At 48.4% G+C, this 16,171-nt stretch overlaps 1 protein-coding gene across 1 annotated transcript in view; it reads right to left on the bottom strand.

The window, feature by feature from the left end:
* Positions 1 to 1,210: 1,210 nt before the first annotated feature.
* Positions 1,211 to 16,171, bottom strand: part of PIEZO2 (piezo type mechanosensitive ion channel component 2) — a 252,170-nt gene continuing 237,209 nt past the window's right edge. Inside the window, exons 41-52 of the mRNA XM_055559293.1 lie at positions 16,025 to 16,157; positions 14,852 to 14,999; positions 14,546 to 14,760; positions 13,657 to 13,815; positions 12,820 to 12,967; positions 11,188 to 11,376; positions 10,810 to 10,902; positions 9,197 to 9,369; positions 6,874 to 7,002; positions 5,369 to 5,448; positions 4,153 to 4,336; positions 1,211 to 2,834 (exon numbers count right to left, since the gene is read on the bottom strand). Coding sequence (XP_055415268.1) covers positions 2,582 to 2,834; positions 4,153 to 4,336; positions 5,369 to 5,448; positions 6,874 to 7,002; positions 9,197 to 9,369; positions 10,810 to 10,902; positions 11,188 to 11,376; positions 12,820 to 12,967; positions 13,657 to 13,815; positions 14,546 to 14,760; positions 14,852 to 14,999; positions 16,025 to 16,157 — 1,904 coding nt within the window. The 3' untranslated portion in view covers positions 1,211 to 2,581. The remainder of the gene's footprint in view (positions 2,835 to 4,152; positions 4,337 to 5,368; positions 5,449 to 6,873; positions 7,003 to 9,196; positions 9,370 to 10,809; positions 10,903 to 11,187; positions 11,377 to 12,819; positions 12,968 to 13,656; positions 13,816 to 14,545; positions 14,761 to 14,851; positions 15,000 to 16,024; positions 16,158 to 16,171) is intronic.

The following is a 16,171-nucleotide window of genomic DNA, read 5'->3' on the forward strand; positions in this document are numbered from 1 at the left end:
TCTGGACACATTTCTAACAACAGGTATCCATCCGCCTGGTATCATACAGTATATTCACTCCCCTACAAATCCTCTGTGCTCCGCCTATTCACCCCTCCCTCCTCCTCATCCCCTGACAACCACCAACTGTCTTACTGTCCCTACAGTTCTGCCTTTTCCAGAACATCATATAGTTGGAAGCCCACAGTGCGTAGCCTTTTCAGATTGTCTTCTTTCACTGAGTAAAATGTGTGTATATTCCCTTCATGTCTTTTCATGTCCCGAGAGCTCATTTCTTTTTAGTGCTGAATAACAATATTCCATCATTTAGGTTCTAACATAGTGTATTTATCTGATCATCTACCAAAGGGCACCTTGGCTGCTTCTGAGATTTTGGCAATTGTGAATAAAGCATCCAGATGCTGGGCCTTCACGGGGCACCAGCTCACTAGCACCCCCAGGGCCGGGGCCAGCCTCACGGCTCTCTGCCAGGTTCTCCCCCTTCACTGGCCAGGAGGGCCACCGCCCAAGTCCTTGGGGACAAGATGTCTCCAGAGAACACATTCTAAGAGACACGCGTCCATCATTCTCCGGGCAGGGCCTGGTGCTTATTTGTGGCTGAGGATGTGGCTGGTTACAGCCTGCTGACCCCTTCTTGTTGTCAGATAATCCAGCTGAATGGGGTGGTGACAGGCTGGGCTGGGGTCCCAGGCAGCCACCTCCTTCTCTGGGTGAGTCCCCCTAAAACACAGGCAGGACGGGGCCTTCTACATCTCTGTGTCCTTCTGTGTCCTCCCTCCTCCACACCCGAGGCTCTTTCTTGGACAATGGGACTTGTCTTCCATCCCGGAGTCCTTGACCTCTGTGCCTGTGAGAGGGAGTCCTTCTCCCCTCCTCCCTAAATGTGCTGTACACTCTCTCTCCAGATCCCCTGCTGATGTCTTTAAAAGAAAGAATTCACAACCAGGAGCGTGCAGAAAGGCTGAGAGGTCCCTGAGTGCTTGGAATTTATTGCTATGATGACAAGCATTTACCCTAAGTCGGGTGGGGGGGCAGTGGGCTCCAGGTGTTCACAGCAGAGGGGCAGGTCTGCACTGATTCTCCAAAAGACACTGGGCATCGTTTGAACTCTGATACGTTTTAAAAACTCTGTATTCACTGTAATGGTTTCCTCCTGGGAAGGTTATTTTTTACCAGTCATTTCTGCTTTTATTAGTCCCCTTGAGCACACACATGAGAAAACCGACAATACAACCAACCCACCAGAAGTGGGTTCTTAGCTCTGGGCACACAGTACAGAAAGGTCGCTTCTCTTATTTCATGCAACAAGGCAGAAGGAAGAGTATTCTTAAAGTGACTTTGCAGGATGTGCTTTATTCTAAGTCAGTCCCGAACCCAAACTACAGAGGGTCAGTTATTTGGGACATATTCTAGTCCATTCAATGATTCTTCTCAGAAACTGTCCTTTAATATGGAATGAAAACTACATGTCAATCATCAATTTTTCATGCTACATTGTTATTTCATGAAGACGTTGTATGACCCATAATAATAATTTAAGAAAAGGCCATTTGTTTATTTCCCCAAGCTCAATATACATATTTCTTTCATAATTATGAACTTAAAAAAACCCGTCTCAGATGTAAAAATGTGAATTGGAATATGTAAACTTGTTGAGAGACCTGAAAAACAGGGAAAAAAATGTCACATACTGGAAAAACCACTGCTGTGAGTCATGGAAACGGGAGGAAGCATGGGTGAGGGGGGCAAAGGGGAGCTCAGACCTCAGTTAGCAAAGGTGACAGCGTCCAAGGACCCCACCTCCGCTGGGTGGCATCTCTGTCTCCCAGGTCGGGGGTTTCACGGGGAGCAGGAACTCTCTGGAACCAGAAGAGCCACCAGCTGGGCCTCGGCAACACTGCGTCCATGTCTTTGTTTTGCTGCTTTTTTTTTTTTTTCCTGAGAAGTCACTGGTGTTGAATGGAAAGATTTCGTATTACTCTTCAGTTAAGGTAAGGCAGTAAGTGTCACTAAGGTTATCTTTTTGCTTAGAATGAGGCTTATCCTTCCACTGGCGTCACCATGGGTCACCGGCCCCTCCCTCTTTCCCCCTAGAAACATGTGTCGGGGCTTCAGCCCCCATTCTGCTGCATACTCGGGGTGCAGGCCCCTGGCCCCTCCCCACGCAGCATCCCCTTGGCAGCCGAGCGCCGGGCGTGGCGTTGCGATGACCTGGTATCTCCAGGAGGGCACCGTCCACCCAGGAGAAGGTCTCTCCTTCCTCCTCCTGCTGTTCTGGGTCTCTGAGGATGAGACCTGTCAGCGACTCCTCCACACAGTCAATCAGGACGCGAGACACCGTGGACTGACACAGGAGAGCAGCCCCGACTTCAGAGGAACGGAATTAACACGAAGGGTGTTTCAACAGCGCCTTGGCTCGTAGCTCTGGGGGCAAAAGGGAGCCCAGCCCTTCTGCTCCCGTCAGCACAGAGACTGTTTCTGCCGAACTGGAAACGCTTAGCTCGCAGGACAAGATTGTGCTTTTCTTTTTTTCTTTGGAAAATCCCCGCGTTAACTCGGCTCGCGGTCTGTGGCCAGCGTGTCAGTTTGTTTTCTCCCTGGTCCATTTGATCATGGTTTCTGGCGACCGGTACAGGAATATTAATTTGGCATAGAGATCCTCCTCGAGCTCCAGCTCCCCCGTCTCCCGGACTAAAAAAATGTCTGTGCACAATTTCAGAATCCGATCCACGTTGGGAAGTTCTTCAAACATGATGGAGTGAGAAATCCCGCTGAAGAATTCCCGGACAAACTTCCCAATCACCAGCACCACGGAAGCGTAAAGGCCCATGATACTAGGGAAAAAAAAGATGAAGAAAAAGAGGTAGAAATAGTATCTGGGAGTTAAATATGGTTAACAGAAACACACACACACACACACACACACACAGAAAACATTACAACACTTTCCCTCAAATGCCACAGAGGATGTGATAGACTTACCAAAGCTTAAATTATTCCACTTTGGTGAAAACATTGACTTTTTGGCTAATGAAAAAGGTAATGCATGCTCTCTTTCTTTTTTTAAATTACACAGTACAGAATCGTAGGACTTGAAAAATCAAGTCCTTTGAAATCTCACCTTCTGGAGACAAGCAGTGTTAATTAATAGTTTCACGTATGAACTTCTGGTGGTTTTACTGCAGACGTCATATGCATAAGCTACATGGTGTGCATGCATGCTCAGCTGTATCCAACTCGTTGAGACCCCATGGACTATAGCCCTCCAGGCTCCTCTGTCCATGGGATTCTCCAGGCAAGAATACTGGAGAGGATTGCCATTTCCTCCTCCATGGGATCTTCCCCACCAAGGGATCAAACCAGTGTCTCTTGGTAGGCAGATTATTTACCATTGAGCCAGCTGGGGAAGCTACATAATATATGTGGTAGAAATGCAATTGTATCATACACACTTTCTGTATCGAGAACTTTTCCCTGCCTTTCTCAGAGATTTGTGTTTATAATAAAATTCCAAAGAGACAATGATTTCTTAAGAGGCTCTTTCTAGGAAGTGGAAAACCTCAGTGTCCTGTCGGGGGTGCCTGTTAGAGGATTGAAGCATCAGAAGGCGGAGAAGTGCATCAGGCATGTCCCAAATTGATTTCTGACTGACTCTCATCTGCTAAGGTCAGAAGGCAACATTAGCAGAAAAGAGAGAACTCGACCCCAATTTCTAGATTAAACCCCAAATTGCACCAAACTGTGTGGTAGCAGGAAGGAATAGTTAAAAAGCTGGAGATACGGCAAATATGGCTTCGGGTCCTGTCTTTGGTGGAAGGACCACCCAAGGCATTTTTTTACTTCTCTGGGACTCTGATTCCTCATCTTTTAAAACTAAGTTCCCTGTGACAAACCATAATGGAAAAGAATATGAAAAAGAAATGCATATACCTGTATAACAGTCACCTTGCTGTACAGTAGCTATTAACACGGTAAATCAACTGTACTTCAATAAAAGTTTAAAAATATAATATGAAGAGCCAAGGATCTGTGAATTCTAATAACACAGCTATAGAATCTGAGAATTCTAGGAAGATAAAAGACTTCCGTCCTCAGCTTGGTGTGGTGCAGAGGGGGCCTCTCATGACCATCGATTGCAAAATGGCTCCTTACCCATAGCCGGCCAGGAACCCCAGGCTAGGGGGGCTGACCTTGTCGTTGAAGACCACCAGCTCCAGGGCCTGGGCTTCCTGGTTGTAGATTCTGTTCCCAGTCAAGTTGAGAACCCACCACTCACTGTTCGAGTTAGTCGCATTGTCTCTGGACAAAATGATGGTGATGTTCATGAAATTATTTTCTGGAGAAAGAGAAACATGAAATCTGGTTAGCAGGAGAGTTTAAGGATTTAATGCACTTAGCAGTTCCGGGATGGCACAAGCTGGTTGATACCCATGGCACTGGGTTCCAGGATGAGGGCATGGGAGCATGTCGACTCTGTGAGGAAAAGGAGTGGTGGGCCTGGGTGGCGGGGGGGTCTCTCTTTTTCTCCAAGAGGCCAGTCCTGATGCTACACGAGACGGCAACCACGTCACAGGGAGAAGGGGACCACGTCACCGCAGGATCTTTGCTGACAAGTCCCAACGACTGACTAGACATTTAAAAACCGCAGTAACCAACTTTTGATGGAATCGACGGGCTCCTTCCTGTTAGCCCTGTTTATTGAGCATCTTCCAGGAAGAAGGTGCTGCAGGAGGGGCTCAGGGGTCACCCAGTCGCACGCAGCCTGGTCCAGTGGGAAAGGCCACCTCTACAAGCATAGTTTATGGGCACATGGCAACCACCACAGCACCTGTATCAACAAGGTCTGTGAGCCTGGGGAGACCGCTTCTGGTCGGCTTCCCAGAGGAGGTGACGACCTCTGTCTGAGCTGAGTCTTGCTGGGTGAGAACTTTAATAGATGGAGCCTGACTACCAGCACTCAGTCACCCTCGGGCTGAATCACATCCCTTTTTTGCCATCTTTTTTGGTTTGTTTTTATCATGGGGCCTTTGGCATTAACACTGTAGGAGGCAATTTTCTGCCAAAGATGTGGTTGCTAATAGAATCAAGTAAATAGGTTCTGATAAATCTGTTAACCTGTCACTCAATATAGATTTCAGTCAATCACGTTCTATATCGATGAAGAAAGGAAGATGACGAACTTGCCCTGGGTGAGTAAGTGATCCCCTCTTGCTGGTGGACACCGCCTGGAGCCCTAGGCTTCTTGTGAACCATGTCACATGAGAAACAAACCTGGCAAGGAGCTTGATAGAGGCTGCAAGGGCAAACTGTAATGTTGATTGAAAGAAAGATTAAGAACTGTTTCGAAGCCATTCCTTCTCATTCTTACCAGATAAAAGCTGCTTTATGGGTTTGGAGTTAGAGTCACTGGGTGCTTTCACATAGTATGGATAAATCCTTTCTATGGTCCTGGGAATTAAGAAAAAAAAAAAAGAGGTAATTAAGTTCTAGTTGTTTCACACGCTCAGTTGCTTAGTCGTGTTTGACTCTTTTCGACCCCATGGACCATAATCCACCAGGATCCTCTGTCCATGGGATTTCCCAGGCAAGAATACTGGAGTGGGTTGCCATTTCCTCCTCCAGGGAATCTTGCCAACCCAGGAATCAAACCTACATCTCCTGAGTCTTCTGCATTGACAGGCAGATTCTTTACCAATGCATCACCATGCAAAAATGATTTTTTTTTTTGCTACTTTTGACCTCATTTCAAACAAATAATGTTGACAGTCTTCCTATAATTATGCAATGTGCAGTCATCATAGTGTATTAAAATATGCTATGTGTATTTTACATAATGTAAATACACGTAGTGTCCATTAACATCAGAAGTCTCCAAAGCTGAATAAATTCACCAGGTTCTAACCAGATGTTCAGGCCACCTCTGTACCAAGCTAATTAATGGCTTAAAGACGGCTATACAGATTTTTCCATACCTGTGACTTTTCTGAAGCAAGGGGCTATCTTTCTTGCTAAGATCCACCCACTCTTCCAATTTTAATTTTCAGGATTTCAAAACTCTCTATAGCGGAATGGGCTGCTCCAGCTGATATGAGGATGCGGGTGTAGGAAAGAGAGGACTGGCATCTGAGCTCTCAGCCCATGGCTACTCCATCTCTCTAGGTTGCTTTCTCATCAGAAAGCGATGGGGAGAGCCTGACGGGTCTCAGGGGCCCTTGGTGTTCAGTGCCTGACATGGGGTACTTTCAGAACCATGTCTGAGGGTTGCATGGTGCTGGTTCTCACCCTCAGCGCTTTGACCTGGGTTGGGGCAGACGGGGGCAGACTGGAGACAGAGCTGGGCACTGGGCAGTTTGGGATTAGCAGCAGTTGTTTACTCCTGCTGGTTCTCACATGAGACTCTAACATCACAGCTTAGATGTCTAGAGTGCAGTGTCGTGTGGCAGGAGAATATATGAGATACAGCTTACATATAAGATCTTAATATAAAAGATACAGATTTTCCCCCTCAAATTTCCATCTGCCCCTTTGCCTTCTCACCCTCCTCCATTAGCCAGGGATTCAGTGCCCCAGAAGAGGGGTGATGGAAGAAAAGGGTCTCCCAGGGTCTCCCCTTGGTTTTTGGTGATTATGCCAGCTGGGAATAAAGTCTGTCACCTGGAGAAGAGTTCAGTCCTCCCCAGACATGCTGGGCAGAGGCAGTGGGTGGAGAGCAGGTGGGGCTTTGATGCAGCCCATCTGGGGCTCTAAGCACAGGCTCACTTGAGTTGCCCAAGTGAGCAGGTCGAGCTTCTTGACCACCCATGTTTGTAGAAGAGACTCTGTACCAGATACACACGCCTGCTGTCACTGTGTTAACAACGATGACCAACTCACACGGGCGTCCTGGAGCTTTCCGTGTCGCCGCCAGCTATCATTTTAGCAATATTCTCTCGTGTTGCGTTTTTAAGAGGGAAAGAAAGCTTATCTGTTGCTATTTCTGCTTTTGCACCCAGACTCATGTTTCTGTGAAAGAAAAAAAGAAGAGGTCAAGGTTAGTGGGTTATTCACAAATCTGCAGGTGAGATTAAAACTCCTGAAATACTCATCTCACCAAGTTTCATTGGGTCCACAATTGTCAACCCCAACCTCTCTGTCCACTTCACCTGGACTTCCAGCCTCTCAGATATCCAGGGAGGCTGCAAGCACCTTCAACACCGATCACAGGTGAGGAGGAAGAGTGTGGGGACCCAAAGAGACATGGACCTGAGCATCTAATATGGAGCATCTGAGACACGTTCTATTAGCCCAGCGATGTTAGTTTCCATGAGGACTCACAGAATCCATATTTTAAACAGAATATTCACAATGAGATGTTGCCTCACATCTATCAGGATGGCCATGATGGCCATCACTAAAGAGACGAGAGACAGCAAGTTTTGGTGAGGATGTGGGGAGAAGGGAACCCTTGTGCACTGTTGGTGGGAATGGAAACTGGTGTAGCCACTGTGGAGAACAGTTTGGTGATTCCTCAAAAAATTAAAAACAGAACTACTATAGGAGCAATCCCACTTCTGGGTATTTTTCCAAGAAAATGAAAACACTAACTTGAAAACATATCTGCCCCACCATGTTCACGGTAGCATTTACAATAGCCAAGATACAGAAGCAACGTCTGCATCCAGACACACGAATAAAGAAGATATGACACATATACATGATGGAGTATTATTCAGGAATAAAAAGAATGAACTCTTACTCTTTGTGATAACATGGATGAACCTTGATGGCATTAGGCCAAGTGAAATAAGTCAGATAAAGACAAATACTGTATAATCTCATTTGTGTGTGGAATCTAGAAATAAAAACACAAAACCTGAACTCATAAATACAGAGAACGAATTGGTGGGTCCCAGAGGTGGTGGTGGTGGTAAATGAAATGGATTATTTCATTTCAGGAATGAAAGGAAGTTAAAGGGAATGAATTTTCAGTTAAAACACAATTAAGTCCTGGCTACGTAATGACCAGCATGGTGACTATTTTTAATAAAACTCCATTGCATATGTGAAAGTTGCTAAGAGTAGATCTTAAAAGTTCTCATCACAGGAGAAAATGGTTGGTAACCGTGTGGTGAGTGTTCACTAGACACTATGGTGCCCATTTTGAAAAGTACATAAGTATCAAATCACCATGTTGCTCCCTTGCAACTAGAACAATGCCACATGTCCATTATCTCAATTAAAAACAGAATGTTCGATCAGAAATTGGTTTCTAATTTTTGGGGGTGGCTCTTCAAAGGATGGGCTAAGAAGAGCATTTTTGCCAACACTGAATTCCATGTGGGGAGTTTGGGACATTTAAAAGGAGAAAATAAGGTTAAAGAAGGAGGTCTTTAAAGTCCCAGCAGCCCTCTCCAAAATTGTTCTTTACTATTTCCCTGTGAATTCAGATTTAAGAAGGCTTTCTTGTTTAGCTATCATGGTTCTCTCTTAATTCCAGCCAAGAAGCTGGTATTGTGCACACAACAAGCCTACCCCACGCCTGCCTGGAATCCTGAGAGAAACAAAGCTCATCAGCCAAGGTGCTGGGTCAGGCCCCCAAACAGCCCCACGGACACGTTGGGCTTTCGGATGGGAGAACTTTTCCTGAGATAAGCGATGTGGTAGCCACAGGCTGGCCAGAGGCTCATGTTGCAGGGGGAGGGTAGGAATATCCCTGCTCTCCCCCTCTGGGCCTGCCCAAGGGGCTCCCCCAGCTCAGGCTTGGAGAAAAGAGCCACAGGGGCTGCCCAGTGCTCGGGGCGGCAAAGGAGACTCGGGGTTCCAGGGGCTACAGGTCCTGTGTTATAAGACCAAACCTCAAGCTCAGGGAAATCTCATGCTTCACCCGGCTCGGTTTCATTTTATGAGTCGTGACTCTATTTATTTTCTCTCCACCTCTCTCTTTTACTCACAGACCTCACTGTCAGAGGCTTTAGAGCTAAAGTTAGTAGAAAAAGGAAAATTGAGATGTTCTCACTGGGTCAATGAGTCTCAGGCAAATCACTGTTTAATAACACACAAAAACATTAGCTGTGGCATTGAATGGATGTTACCCGAGAACTAACATAAACCCAGATCCACGTTAATCTGAGGCTTCTAACCTCCCATGCCCCCCACCCCCACCCCAGGTTCAGGTTGGGGAAAAGGGGGATATTATGCACGGAAATCCAGTAACTACCTCTGAATACTCCATGAAAAAACAACAGAGAAGCTACTATTGGGGTCCTTGAGTTCGTGTATCATTTTCTGCTTACTGGGAGGGCTGATGGTCCATAAAGAATTTGAGTTTCCTTCCAGTTCTGCAACTGTTATGTCTTCTTTTTCATAATTTTCCAGAAATTGCATAGCACCCTGTGTGCACACAAACACAGCTGCATAAATAGACCACACCCCTGAGGACATGCAAGAAGGTGACTACCCTTCCCTCTATCTGGCTGTGCAGAGGGATTTTCATCCTAACGGGCTGTCTGGAGTGTTCTGGCACTAAGAGCTCAGTCACATCACCAGACCCCAGTGGTGGGGCCGCTACTCCCATGGGCATGGGTGCTGGGTCGATTCAGTCATGCCCCACTCTTTGCGACCCTGTGGACTGTAGCCCGCCAGCCCCCTCTGTCCATGGGTTCTCCAGGCAAGAATACTGGAGTGGGTTGCCATGCCCTCCTCCAGGGGATCTTCCTGATCCAGTGATTGAACCCATGTCTCTTACATGTCCTGCATTGTTGCGGGTGGGGGTGGGGAGGGAGGTTCTTTACCACTAGTGCCACCTGGGAAGTCCCCCTCCCCACAAGGCCATGGAATCACTCCAATCAAACAGTACAGAAAAATCAGATGATTTAGTGTCATCTTTTCCTTCCCACTAAAAAAAGAAATGTATCAACTATTGGGGAACATTCCTCTCATAAGAGAGACAAGTTTAATCCACCCTGGACATCTGGGCCCTTCCTCACAGCTGTGTATTCCTCAAGACTAGCGCTGACAGTGGGCATTACAGGCCGATCATTTTACAATGGGGAAAAGCATCTGTTTGCCCAATCACTGTACTTAAATTAAAAGTATCATTTGTAAAGCCGATTTCAACCATGAAGAGTCATGCTGTCATAGTATTAAAAGCATGGAATGCAGAGAGAAGGATGACATCAGCCACACAATTCCACCACCAGAACTTGATTCCCGTTCTATACAGTCGAGGATACATGCCTTAATTTTCAAAATCAATTTTAAAATAATGGCATCCTTTTACATCTCTTTCATTTTGAGAAATTTTCATGCCGTGAAATCATCTTCATAATTATCATCTTATTAGAAAGGAAGTTGCTTGGAAAATCTGCCATAATTGATTCATTCAGTCCTACTTGTTGAATCCCCAAGCTGCCTAGTTCTTATGAATGTGGAGGATGCTATCACAAGCAGGCACCTGCCTGGGGCTTCTCCCATATTCTGAATGACTTCCTTAGGATAGACTCCTGCAGGAGACCTCCCAGTCAAAGGGATCAATGTCTACCATGATTTAAAAACTTTAGAGATTTGAAAAGGATCAGCACCTGTTGTGTTTAACATGAAGATTCTCTGAATTAGAATTATGTTTATTATCACTTATGTCCAATAATACAGACACTACATCTTAGATGATCAAAGTGGCCAGTGCCCAGGAACCTGCAGTGTAACAGCTGATCATCCCCGGGAAGTCCTGCCCTCCAGCTCAGGTCGTGGCCAAGTGGTGAGTAAGGTGACGACAGTCAGCTGGTCAAGGTGACAGCTGTTTACAGAGACTATCTCCATGCATCTACTTACAGTGTCCTTAGAAAAAGCTTTAATGAATTTATTAAACATTGGCTGGTCCATAACTTTCAGCTGGCTTTGCTGGGCACTCATTGTGAAAATAGGCTGGAAAACAAAGACACACGGGATGGTTAATATTTGAAATTCCTTCTGTGCATCCTGGGTTCTGAGAACAATATTAAACCCTGTATTATCCACAGCCAGTGCAGGGCTCTCTCTTCCCTGTCTCCTGCACCTTAGCTCACATATTTGCAGAACTGTCAATATTCAGACAGGAGATGCGGGTCCACAGAACCTCAGTAAGTCATCCGGTGGTCAGGGAGAGGGCTGCACTCGGCAGGGACCCACAGAAGGGAGGGGGATTGGAGACCCGGAGGGAGGCATGGTTACCTGGTACCCGCCCAGGGTGATTGTGACTGAGACGTCCAGAGGCTGGTTGATAACCCCAGCGACGGATTTGACCAGAGACATGAAGAGTAGCGGGAACCAGACGATGCAGATGAGCAGCACGATGATCATGCCCCCCATCCCGTACTTGACCACCTTCTTCTTCTTCTGCCCCCGGGGCTGCGGGTACCTCTGCAATGGGAGGGTGGCATGCTCAGATGGTGTCCCCAGGAAAGGCGGGCACTATGACCACAAAGTCTGCCTGGGACTGAGTCCTGAATCTGTTCAGAATGCACCCAGTCCCAGCCCTGGAACAAGGGAGGCAGCAATGCTGGGCTGTGAGGAGCCTGCTCTGTGACCCGCACAGGGTCCACTGGGGCCTGAGTGGTTTTTTCCTTAAAAGGACTCTGTGGGTTTGCTGGGGGCAGACCTGTGGACCAAGGGACCAAAGCTTCTGCTGAATAAACCCCTGGTTTTAAGGGATCAGGTGGGAGAAAGACATTTTACTTTAAATTCCTGAATATTTGAAACTGTGCCTTTCAAGGGGCTCCTCCTCCCCTAGGCGGGTGGAAAACATTTTAACTTCGTTCGTGACACATGTTGTCAGGACCACACTGTCCAAGCTGGAATCACCTCCATTTGCTGCATCAAGGTCTCCCCAGCCCAGAGCTCAGCCTGCAGGCGAGTGGAGGGCTGAGTTCTGACATGTGTTGTAGAGGCTGCTTGGGTCTACACGCCTGTTTCATACTTAGATGCTGCTTCTATGGGACCTGTCTCCTTTCAGGGGTACTCTGGAGGCTGGACTACATAAGTATGGTAAACTTTTGAAAAAATCCCTTGAATAATCATGTTGTTGTTCAGTCGCTAAGTCATGTCTGATTCTTTGCTACCCCCATGGACTGCAGCACACCAGGCTTCCCTGTCCTTCATCATCTCCCAGAGTTTGCCCAAGTTCATGTCCATTGAGTTGATGATGCCATTCAACCATCTCATCCTCTGTTGCCCTCTTCACTTTCTGCCTTCCATCTTTCCCAGCATCAGGGTCTTTTCCAGCGAGTCGGCTGTTCGCATCAAGTGGCCAAAGTATTGGAGCTTGGGCTTCAGCATCAGTCCTTCCAGTGAGTATTCAGGGCTGATTTCCTTTAGGATTGATGGAATCATAATTCCATCCACATCTAAACCTTAAAATCCAACCTCGCAGAATGAGCAGATATTTTCACTTTAATTTCCTTTGCACAAAGAGGTTGCCTCCTCTGTCTCTCATTGAAGAGTGACTCAGAGGGTGAACCTGAGTCTCAGACACCTGGACCACTTTCCTCCAGCACAACTCACTCCCTCCTGCTCCCAGATGAGACATTTCAGAATGACTGTGTGGTCCAGCACCATGTCACCTCTTCTCACAACAACACAACAAGCATCTGCCAGAAGAAGAATCATCTGGAGGCTCTTCTCGCTATGGTAGCAGCAGGCCCAGATTCCTAACTCCAGCAGGGTGAAGTCAATGGGGCGTTCATAGGTCCAGGTGGGTTCTGCCTCATTTACTGGGCCACAAAACTTGCAGAAGTTCCTATCAATCTTATAACCGGCCTGTATCTAAAAGACACAAATACGGCTGAGGCACTGCTATTGGCTTACTTTTTCCGACTCCCGCCAACACTTGAGGATGAAGATGTGAGCATAGATGTCCTCCACGCAGATCCAGCTGGACAGGCTCAGGGTCGTGTCTGTCCACACCCAGTCCATCACAGCCCTCAGCTCCGTCAGGAAAGGGACAAGGCGGAACCTGTAGAAACCAAGTCTTGTTAGAAGGACAGCTGTGGGCTGGCCCCATCGCCGGACAATCTTGCAAGCTCATGGAGGTCCTGACTGTCACTGTTACTATAAAAATTCAACATGGAATACAACCGCTTTTCATTATCAGTCCGTTAAGGAATGGTATTTGCCTTTTCCTTTTTTTTTTGGCTGATGGTTTTAAAAAACTTTTATAAATACATTTGAAAGTGTCTTCAATTTCTTTCATTAAGTCTTACAGTTATAGTTTTCTTCGTATAAATCTTAAACTTCTTTGGCTAAATTTATCTTGAAATATTTTATTATTTTTGATGCTCTTGTGAATGGGAGTGTGCTGTGTGCTCAGCTGCTCAGTGGTGTCTGACTCTTTGCAATCCTATGGACTAAAGTTCGCCAGGTTCCTCTGTCCATGGGATTCTCCAGGCACGAATACTGGAGTGGGTTGCCCTGCACTCCTCCAGGGGATCTTCCCAACCCAGGTATAGAACCCATATCTCTTGCATCTCCCACACTGGAGCAGGGAGGGGAGGGGGCGACTCTTTACCACTAGCGCCACCTGGGAAGGCTCCCCTCCTGCCATGGCCACAGAATCACTCCCAACCCTGGCTGCCCCCCCATACTCCTACTGCCCCCGGCCCCCCATACTCTGCGCGTGGCCAGGATGGCACCGAGCACCCTCACCCCTGGAACAGGAAGAGGTTGACGTAGTTGTAGCTCTTGGTGAGGAAGTTGCCGAGGACCCGAGTTGGGTAGCCGCAGCGGATCTGGTAGGCGGACAGCCCGAAGTACACGCACTTGACGAAGTACCACAGCTGCGCAACCAGGTTCTGGCTGAACTTCCTGGGTGAGAAAACAGAAAAGTACAGGGTGGGATGCTCTTCCGGTACAGAAGGACACCAGTTAGGGTGAGAGAAAAGCCTAATCTTCCCTCTGGCTTCTAAAAGCAGGTCCTTATCACAGACGTCTCAGCCGCATTTGGTTGGCAGGAGTCATTCCTAAGCTAATGACATCCTCCAAAGCTGGGAGAGCAGTGTGGTCACCCGAAGAATGCCCCAAGAGGCCACTCGAAGATGGGCATGTCCTCACCCCCGGAACCTGGGAACGCGTGACCTTCCTCGGCCAAGAGGACTTGACAGACATGCTAGGGTTGGGGACTTGGGGTCAGGAAGAAGTGTAGCTGCCCAGGGGGCCCCACAAACAGGCCTTAGCCGGACAGCCTTGCTCAGCTGTGGGCAGGAGACGCAGCAGGAAAGAGATACAGGGTTTGGAGAAGGAGGAGGAGACCCTGAGCATCTCTGGAAGCTAGAAGAGGTCAAAAGATGGATTCTCCGGGGACTCTCCAGAAAGGACTGTCGCCCCGCCCACATCGTAATTTCAGTCTAGTGAGGCCTGGGTCTGCCCCCTGGCCTGCAAAGCTGTAAGACAATGCACTTGCATTTAACCCTGACTTTGCAGTGGTACTGATTAACCCCTATCCTCTCCTTCCCTATGGGCTTATCCTTACAAAACATTTCCTTCCCCTATGGGTTCCAGGAAAGTGGCCCCACAGCTCCAGTTCCCAAGGCCTCACCTCTCGGTCACGCCAGGCAGGATGAAGAACATCCAGAAGTGAATCCCAAACACCAGGATGACCTGGAAGATGACCTTTCCTAGGACAGTCTTCCTGAGGTAGAGTGCCCGGTCCACCACCATGGTCCCGAACTGAATGAGCACCATCACCAGGAAGGGCCCCGGCACCTGGTCCTCGGACAGCGAGGACGTGATGTCGGCCGCAGCCGAGTGTTTCTGGGGAGGAGACCGCAGGCTCAGTCCTGGACGCACCTGCAGGACAGCATCGCTCGTCCCCGCGGTGCTGTGGCCTCGGTCCCCCACCTACCCCAAAGGCCCAGAAGCCGAAGACAATGATGACGAAGTCCACGGTGTCCGCCAGGAACATAAGCACGTACACGTCAGTGACGGCACTGTAGTCGGGGTGGATGAGGTCGTAGAAGAACTGCCTGATGGGCACGTAGAGCTGCAGGGTCCTATGGGACAGATGCCCAGTGTGGGGTGGGTGGAAATGCAGGACCTGCCAGAGACCCCGTCACTCCGCCCTCTGCTGCCCTCCCGCACAGCTCTCCCTCCCCTGCTCCGGCCTCAGGACACTTCGTTGGGGGCAGGGGCCCCTGCTCTAACACAGACTCTGCGCAAGTTCACAGCTTCTCTCCCAAAGCATAACGGAGTGGTAGCCCCAGAAACGAGGGGCTGGTTTGTGCCCTGACTCAGTTGCTCTCCACCTGTGAGACTCGGATCCTGCTACTGAGCCCTGTGTGCTTTCACCTTCTGTAAAAGGTGTAACGAGACCTGAGGGGCTGGGCTGCAGTGAGAGTGACAGGACCCCGTGGTCCTGCTGGCCCCGGTAGATGCCAGGAGCCCCCTCTCCTCCCCTTTCCGCCCTTGTCCCCAGGGCCAAGCATCATCCTGGGCTCTGGGGCTCAGCCTCCTTCATCCCTGTGTTTCCACTCTGGCTGTCTGCCAAGCCTCTGCCCCTTCTCTTCATGGTCCATAATTCAAGACCATGATCAGGTGAGCACAGCCCTTGGTCTCAGAGCTCAGGCTCAGGGCCAGCCTTGAGGCACCGGCCCTGTTTTCACTCCCGTCTGCTGCCGGTCTGCCTCCCTAATACCTGGGAGGGGGGCCCTGTGACCTTGGCTGGTGACCTTGGGCTGCATGAAGGACAAACCACTTCTTGAATGCACCTCGGCTTCCCTCTAGAGGGTGAGCATATCTCTGAGAACCTTCTGATTTGACTTCACTGCCTGTCTGGTTGGACTCATTCATGTGCCTGGAATTATATACCGTGAGCTAGTGTGTTTAGAAGTGCAATGGATATAAAAACGAATCATCCTATTGGAAAGTGATTCTTGAAAGCAATATCATGGTGGGGCATTTTGTTCTGCCCAAAGCCGATGACACTTTTGATGGGAGAGGTCACTTCTCAAGCATGTCGCCTTTGGCTGATGCCGAGGAAGTGCCCCCAGCCCCCAGGTATCCTCACGCACTCACTCACTTCTTTATGGTAAAGGCTTTTGCTTTGATTAAGTGTTCCTGCAACTTCTCCATGTAAAGTTCCCGTCTGCTCTTCTGCTTGACGCTCACGACGCTGCTTCCTTTCTGGCTGCTGTTCCGGGTGCTCGTGCTGCCTGGAGACAAGAAG

The sequence above is a fragment of the Bubalus kerabau genome, chromosome 21 (assembly GCF_029407905.1).
Source record: "Bubalus kerabau isolate K-KA32 ecotype Philippines breed swamp buffalo chromosome 21, PCC_UOA_SB_1v2, whole genome shotgun sequence".
Classification (NCBI taxonomy): Eukaryota; Metazoa; Chordata; class Mammalia; order Artiodactyla; family Bovidae; genus Bubalus; species Bubalus kerabau.